Here is an 8,292-nt window from a genome sequence, read left to right on the forward strand (position 1 = left end):
TCAAAGATGTTAAAAATATATATAACGTGAAATAATTCAGTTAAAATTATTAATTAAGAATCAATAAATGCTAATAATAATTAAATACTTCTATTATATTATTTTTATCAGACTATACAAGCGATGTTATTTTCTTCCTAAAAATTTTTACGAGTTATAGAATATTTAATCTAAATTTGGTACTTGAAGACCCAATTTAGTAATTAAATTCATAAACTTTAAATTTATTTCAAGATTTTTAATATATATAATACTAAAATCTAACTTAATACCTAAATTCCATAATTGTTTTTTTCTGAAAAATTTAATTTTCTAAAGAACTTGTGGAATATTATTAAAAAGGAAAATAAAATAGCTATTATTAGAGATGAAGAAATTAACCCCCCCCAAATCTCATAATTTTCGTTTTTTAAAACGACATATCTTTTTACCAGTATTTTGGATAATAAATTTTTGTGAACATCCCTTATGTGGGTATTCTTCAATTTTCCTTCATAATAGTTTGTGCCTCCTATATCGGAATTAGAGTTATTTAATTTGTGTCGGAAATTATTTGTAGTTTTTGGTAAGATGCCGTTTCTATTTTTAGAATTTAGATAGTTATATCTTATCATGATTTTATCTTCATTCAAAATAAAAGTGATCTCTTTGTAAATAAAAAAAGTAGCACCAAGTATTATTTCGTTACTAGAGGAGTTTTCTCCATTCTTATTCGCCCCTATTTCTGAATTTATCAAGTTATCACTTGCTATTCCTAAACAATAAACTTTAATATTACCTTCTAAAATTTTATTTAAGTATAAATAAGACTCTGGGGGCCAGTTTATTACTAACTGTTCCGTCAATTTATTTCTATTATTTTTGAACACAACTTTAATATTAGGAAATTTATCAGTTGAAATCCCGTTAAGCATTCTCCAGCATGTAAGACCATCTTTTTCATCATACCCAGAAATTTTTGGATAGTATTTTGAAACATTATTAAACAGACCTCTGGTAATTTTTTTAAATAATCTAGCAGGAAAAATTGAAATTGTAGTTCCTGTATCAAAAATTGCTTTGAACAAATTTTCATTTAATTTGGTATCTAATTCACGGGTATTTGAATCAACTTCAACTTTGCTTATATAAGCACAGTACCTTTCATCATTAATACACCTCGTAATATTATAATTTTCAAATGGATAATTCATCATTTTAGTTTGATCAAAGCAGGTAGACCCAAAAGTTAACTTTCCTCCATCTTTTTCAAAAAAAATTGAAATTATTTTATCAGAATCAGTTTTTCTTACTTCACCACTTTTGAAAATATAGTTGATTATTTGATTCATTTTTTTATTACTGAAGTTGGCAAGGCCTATTATACCTGATGCTTTTTGAAATTTAAAAAAGTTATTTTCAATGATATTACATCCGAAAACGAACTTATTCTTAAATTTCTGTCTAATTTCCAAGTTGGATGACAGTTTATTTTCAAATTCAACAAAGTCCTCAAAAAAGTATCCAAGTATACGGCTACCTTCTGAATATTTAATATCGTAAACGCATTTGTTGTTCAGAAAACTCTCATTATAATTGGCATAATTCATACCGATTCTTCCATGAATACTTTTATTTATTATATCTGTTTCGTTATTTGGAGTATTGTTTCTCTTACATTTAATAATATTACTAGTTTCTGATAAATTAATATTAAATGGCTTATTTTCATGTGTTCCACAGTAAATACAATCTGAACATGCAAAGCCAGTAAGAGAGCTTCCCGTATCTATAATAAGAGTCTGCTGCTGACTAATTGGAAATCCCACATTAACTTTAATAAAGTAATAACCATATTTGTGTACATTTCCATACAAGGGTAATGTGATCGTTTTTCCCTTAATAATTGCGAATAAGGTTGTAATCAAAAAAATTAAAAGGTTCATATTTAGTTAAGCTAAAAACAAAAAACACTTTTTCAGTAAAATAGAAAGTATTAATATTATTAGCAGAGTATTCATCTAAACTACTTTTGCTTTATTGCCTACAGTTTGGAATAAGTGCATGCATTTTGGGGAAATTTATTTAATCATTTAGGCGGCTTAGATTTTATTTCAAAAACTGAAGAAAGATTAAGCTATTATATAGAATATTGAGGAATTCGAAATATCATTTATTTTTTCTACGAACCTTGTTATCAATCATTATTTCATTTTTTTCTCCGAATTTTTCATCGAATTCATTTCCGTTAATGAAGTTCTCAATTCTGCTTACAGTTGAGATACCATTAATTAGTTCAGTCTTAAACAATACATCTGCCTTATTAAACATTCCTTCTTTAAGTGAAACAATTATAAATTGGGAATTAGGGAAATGGTTTTTGATCATCTTCCCAATGTTCTGCGTATGCCCGAGATCGAGCGCAGAATCAATCTCATCCAAAATATAGACTGGGGCAGGCTTGAATCTTAGCATCGATAAAATCAATGATAGCGCTAATAATGATCTCTGTCCACCACTAAGTTCAGTCAAAGACTTTTTCCAAATTCCACCAAACCCAACTTTAAATTCTAGCCCTTCATAAAAACTCTCAACATTAGTTTCCGGATTGAAATAAGGGACAAGCTCTGCGCTAGAATTTGGTAGAAGAGTACTAAATATTGATTTAAATGATGAGTTCACAGTTTTCCAAGTATTTTCCAAAGCTTGTCTTTTTTTCTGATCCAAATCACTTATTACATCTTCGATTTTATCCTTATCTTTTATTACAATATCCCTTTTATTGATTAATTCATTACACTCGGCGTTAACTCTATCGTACAAATTTAAAATTCTTCTGTTCACATTTTTAGAGAGTGAGATTTGCTCATTCTGGAGTTCTTCCAACTTTTCTACACAACTCTTATATGAATACGCCTCTAAATCAATTTTATTAGTGAAATTTTTATCCAGGAGCCATTCGAACCTTCTGGACATTGAGTCTTTTAATTTATTTTTTTGTGACAAGTCGGTCTTAAGTGTTTTTATTACATGAATAATCTTAGAATTTTCAATCTGTTTGCCATTAATCAATTTTTCAATTTTCTTGATCTCTGATTTATACTCCTTTATTATATCGTTGCTCGATTCAATTTGTTGCTGAAGCTTCATTAACGAAGACTTGCTTTCATTAAGTTGGGATTGGAAATTCTTCAAAGTTTCGTTTTGATCCTCGATTTTTTGTCTTATCTCGTTAATATTATTAGTTTTGCCGAAAATTAAATCTGATATTTGCTCCAGTTCCGTCTTCAATGCTTTTTGTTCAATTCTAGTGTCAGAAGTCATTTTTTCCAAATTTTTATATGAGGCAGTTAAATCTCTAATTTCTCTTTTTAAATGATCTATTTCTACTTCCAAATGTTTTTCTCTAGATTCCTTTGTATCTTCAAATACTTTAATTTCGTTTTCAAGCCTGGATTTATTTTCTTTCAAAAATTTCTCTTTATCAAGTAACCCTTGATGCTCGTTCTTTAGTGCCACTATTTCTTTCAAATATTCTTCAATCTTTGATTCAGCAGATTCTTCTTTCAGTCTTGTTATACGTTCTTCTAAAAGTTTAAGCTGGTGTTTATTTATGTCTAATTGTATTAGGGAGTGCCTGTATGTATCTGCAGCCTTGCCCAAATCCAATAAAATTTTATTTATTTCTTCGATCCTTTTGTTATTTGATAGTATTTTAAGTCTAAGATTATTGTATTGCTTATACGCTGATAGAATACTTCTTTGGTTACTTGGAATAGATCCACCTGATAAAGTTCCACTGGGATCGTATATATCGCCATTTAATGTTACGGTTCTTGCTAGTATTCCAGGATTGAATGTTATCATCTTGGCGATATTTTCATCTTCACAAATAATTGTATGCCCAAAACAAAACTTAATAGCAGGCTCTAGCTCTTTATCAAATTTTAAAATGTTCATTGCACTTAAAACACGTAAATCTTCTGTACTGTTACAATTAATTAAGCTTCTGGCAGAATTTAATGTTTTTTCTGAAATTGAAGGATCCATAATTTTATCTAATGGTATTATCGTAATTCTTTTTTTAATTAATCCACTACTCAGAAGTTTCTTCCCAATTTCATGATTTTCGACCACTAAATTGTACAGTCTCCCTCCTGCTATCATCTCCAATGCTATTGAATATTTAGAGTCCAAGTAATCTATAAGCTCAAATACAGACCCCTTAACTTTTGTTTTCTGAGCTTTTGAATAATCTAATAGAGTATCCACTTCATTTATATGAGCCTGTATTGCCAACTCACTGGAGGTTCCTGCATTATAAATACATTGCCGGGTGCGAATGAACATCTCGATTGGCTGCAGTTGAATTTCTAAAGAGTCATTGTCTAATTTTATTTTCCTTTTTTCAAGATTATATTTTTCACATAACTCTGCATCTTCCTTTAAATTAATTACTTCACTTTCTAGTTTTTTAATTTGACCATTCATGTATTGATATTCTTCGTCTAGAGTCATTGACTTATGCTTGCTTGAATTAGATGAGCTCTTCATAATTTGGTCATTTAAAGGCCTAATTTTCTTTTCAATTTCCCCGATTTTCATTTTGACTTTTTTTTCTTGAACAGAGACTTTGGCCAGTTCTTTTTCAGTATCAAATAACGACTGTCTCAGTGACTTTTGCTCTGAATTTATCGAATTAATATCGCATCCTGCTCTAATTCCTTGAAGAGACTTTTTATTTGCTTCCATCTTTTCTTTCAAATCACTAATCTGCTTTTCCAGTTTAAAAAATTCTTCAGATTTCTTTATTAAGTTTCCTTGATTTGAATTTGTACGAGGATTAAGCTTATCCTCGATCATTTTCTTTTGGTTAAAATAATTTTTAAGTAAGTTTTCTTCGTCATTCAGATCTATTTTCAATTCATTAAGCTGAACTTGAGTTAATCTAACTTTTGATTCTACATCTGAAATTCTGTCTTTACAGGTTTTTAGTGGGGCTGACCACTCTGTAGTCAATTTATTTTCCTCTTCCTCAACTAATTTTTTTAAATTTATTATTTTTTCTTTGCCATCAGATATAACCTTTTCAATCCCACTTAATGCAATTTCAGAGTTATTTAGTTCGCCCTCAATTTCCGATACCTCCGAAGATAAGTTATTATAATTGTGCAAAGTACAAATTCTCTCAATAAACTCGATTTCTTCGTTGATGCTATTCCATTTGAGATAATCAGATCTTTCCTTCTTGAGTCGTTCAAGTTTTGGTATTATATCCTCCTCTAGCATTCTATTAATTTCTTCTAATTTGCTATCTTTTTTTTCGATAAGTTTTAAGCTTTGTTGTTTCTTTGTTTCATACATCCTTGTACCTGCAGCTTCCTCTACCATTGATAGTAATTCTTTAGGTTTCATATTAATAACTTTTGTAATTCTCCCTTGCATTATTAAAAAGTGAGAGTTGTTCACATTTAGCTGAACCGAATGAAAAAAATTTGTTATTTCAATTGGTTTAACAACATTTCCATTTAACAAATATCTATTCCTTCCTCCAGTAGCGATCTGTCTTGTTACCGTAATCTTGTCCAAGTCCCTATATAAAGGCGAGGAATTGGACTTATCATCATTATTAAAAATAATAGAAACGGATGCTTTGCTAATTCCTGCTTGACCAGATTTATAAACCAGTTCCTCAAGTTTGTTGATGCGTATCTGTGACAAATTAGTTATTCCAAGCACAAAGCAAATTGAATCCAAAATATTTGATTTCCCACTTCCATTTAAACCTGTTATTGCATTAAATTTTGGATTAAATCTCCCTATTACTGTTCTCTTTTGATAGGACTTAAATCCATCAAGAATTATTTCCTCAATGTACATTATAAAATTACCTTCTTATTCCAAAGCAGGTAATAATACAAAAATAATTATTTACATGCAACCCAAATTATTCTTTAGATAAATCAAAACTTCCAATATTAGTTTTAATACGTACTTAAATATTACTATGTTAGTTTATGATAACTTTCTAACTCTAAATCAATTTACATTTTAATTTTACCAGTGATTAATAACCTGAGTTTTTTCATTGTAAATATTACACACGTTTGTGGGGTTTTTAGCGCCGATTTGATATATATATATATATATATATATATATATTATATATATATATGCAATAACTGAGTTGATATTGCTATTTAAGCAGTCAAAGAACAGAAAATTATTATATATTTTTCTCCATTCTATTCCATTTTTATTTTTGTCCTTAATTAAACATAAAAACTTTATAAAAAGCCAAATCATTCTAATTTGATGTATCATTTCTGACAAATAAAAGCAATAAATTGATGAAAGAGAATTTATGGAGCTCATATAACGGTTAAAATGCAATACGTTGATTCATTCTCATCTCGTCAATTATTTGACCTCGTTAAATCAATAGGAGAATGTCGCTCTAAACATGAAGAAGATAATATTATATTAAATGAATCATCCATGTTGAAGATCAAACTAATTCAAAACTCTTTATCATCCAATAAGCTACGTGAATATATGATAAGAGCAATATATATTGAAATGCTGGGCCATGATGCATCTTTTGCCTATATTCATGCAATTAAGATGACCAATGATAAGAACGCTTTCGTAAAAAAGATTGGTTATCTGGCATGTTCTATATTTTTAAATAAAAATCATGAACTTTTAGTTCTACTTGTTAATACACTACAACGAGATCTTAATAGCAGAAATCAGCTTGATGTGGCATCAGCGCTTTCAAGCCTACCTTATTTATTAAATTTTGAAATATTTTCTTCTATAGAAAACTCACTATTAATGTTATTATCTCATCAAACACCGGCAATAAGGCGAAAGGCATATTTAGCTTTAATCTGTGCATTGGAAATAAAACCAGCTATAATAGAGGAGAACACCGATATTTTGAATAGGGGGTTGTGCGATTCAGATATTTCTGTCAAAAATTCAGTATTATATTTGATAGATAAGATCAGTTCATATAATCCAAAGCTATGCATTCCGCTGATACCTCATTTAACAGCAATAATGAAACAAATATTAGAAAATAATATTCCCAAAGAATACGACTATTACTTTATTTCTGCCCCGTGGACACAAATTAATATTCTGCGTACGCTTTCGAAAGTCGCTTCTTTTGAAAAAAATACTAATCAGATATATGAAATACTATACAATTTAATAAAGAAAGTTGAATACTCAATCTCTTTGCCATCTTATAATGTAAAATCAATGATATATCCTTTAAATACTAGAAATACTAGTAATACAGCTAATATTTCGTACGCAGTACTTGAATCTTGTATAGACACCATCGCGTCTATTAATCCAAACAATGAATTACTGGATAAAGCTGATGAAATAATTTCGAGATTTTTGAATTCTGATTTAAATTACCTTAAATACATAGGTATAAAGAGCCTCTCAAAAATCGCTCTAATAGATCCTTCTTATGCAATTCCACACCAAATTATTGTAGTGGACTGTCTTGAAGATAAGGATGAAACTATTCGTAGATGTACGCTTGAATTATTATGTAATATGTCTAATCCTCAGAACATACAAGTTGTAATATCTAAACTCATTAATAATTTGAAGATTTCAACGGACATTCACTTTTGCAAAGAGCTGGTAAATAATATACTTTTGTTAAGTGAAAAATTCGCTCCGAGCTATAATTGGTATTTAAATACAATGGTTAGCCTATTTGAACTGTCAGGGGAATTTATTGGAAAGGATAAAGTCAATAATATTGCACAGATAATTGCAGAAGGTCCAACAGGCAATGATATATCCGATCATGAATTTAGAGTTCATGCATCAACTCTGTTTTTACAATTGCTTAAAGAAAAGGTGAATATATTACCAGAAATATTGTATAATTTAGGAATTTGGGTTATAGGCGAATATGGTTCATGCGTAGAAGATGATTTTAATGAAATTAACACGTTGAAAATTCAATATGAAGTTACAGCACTTCTTTACGATATTTTTCAAAAACTAAAAATAAATATTCGTGTTTGTCAGAGTGACATTAAATGTTCGAATAAATCGCTTGCAAACAGTGTAACTAATTCTAGAACTAATACGAAATTAGAAACTATTTCAATGATTATTACAGCACTTTTGAAATCTTATTCGTATACAATTATTTCTTCCAAAAAGCTGAGCCTTTCAAAAAACAATACTTGTATTGAAAATGAAATTAACGGGAAATACATTGTTTTTCTGGAAAAAATGAATGATATTTATAATCAAATTTTTAAAGATTCTTCT

General features: G+C 29.0%; 3 protein-coding genes across 3 annotated transcripts; all 3 read right to left on the bottom strand.

Moving 5' to 3' along the window:
* Positions 1 to 272: 272 nt before the first annotated feature.
* On the bottom strand, positions 273 to 1,925 carry Chro.40249 (hypothetical protein). The annotated part of the gene is made up of 1 exon (XM_660829.1): positions 273 to 1,925. One exon carries the CDS (start codon positions 1,923 to 1,925, stop codon positions 273 to 275), a length of 1,653 nt encoding a protein of 550 aa, XP_665921.1.
* Positions 1,926 to 2,148: 223 nt separating this feature from the next.
* On the bottom strand, positions 2,149 to 5,859 carry Chro.40250 (SMC2 protein). Its single annotated transcript, XM_660830.1, has 1 exon — positions 2,149 to 5,859. The coding sequence occupies one exon, from the start codon at positions 5,857 to 5,859 to the stop codon at positions 2,149 to 2,151; it is 3,711 nt and encodes a 1,236-aa protein (XP_665922.1).
* Positions 5,860 to 6,036: 177 nt separating this feature from the next.
* Positions 6,037 to 6,354, bottom strand: Chro.40251 (hypothetical protein). Its single annotated transcript, XM_660831.1, has 1 exon — positions 6,037 to 6,354. The coding sequence occupies one exon, from the start codon at positions 6,352 to 6,354 to the stop codon at positions 6,037 to 6,039; it is 318 nt and encodes a 105-aa protein (XP_665923.1).
* Between the last annotated feature and the right edge of the window lie 1,938 nt (positions 6,355 to 8,292).

Source organism: Cryptosporidium hominis, assembly GCF_000006425.1.
Source record: "Cryptosporidium hominis TU502 chromosome 4 CHRO014108, whole genome shotgun sequence".
NCBI classification, from domain to species: Eukaryota; Apicomplexa; class Conoidasida; order Eucoccidiorida; family Cryptosporidiidae; genus Cryptosporidium; species Cryptosporidium hominis.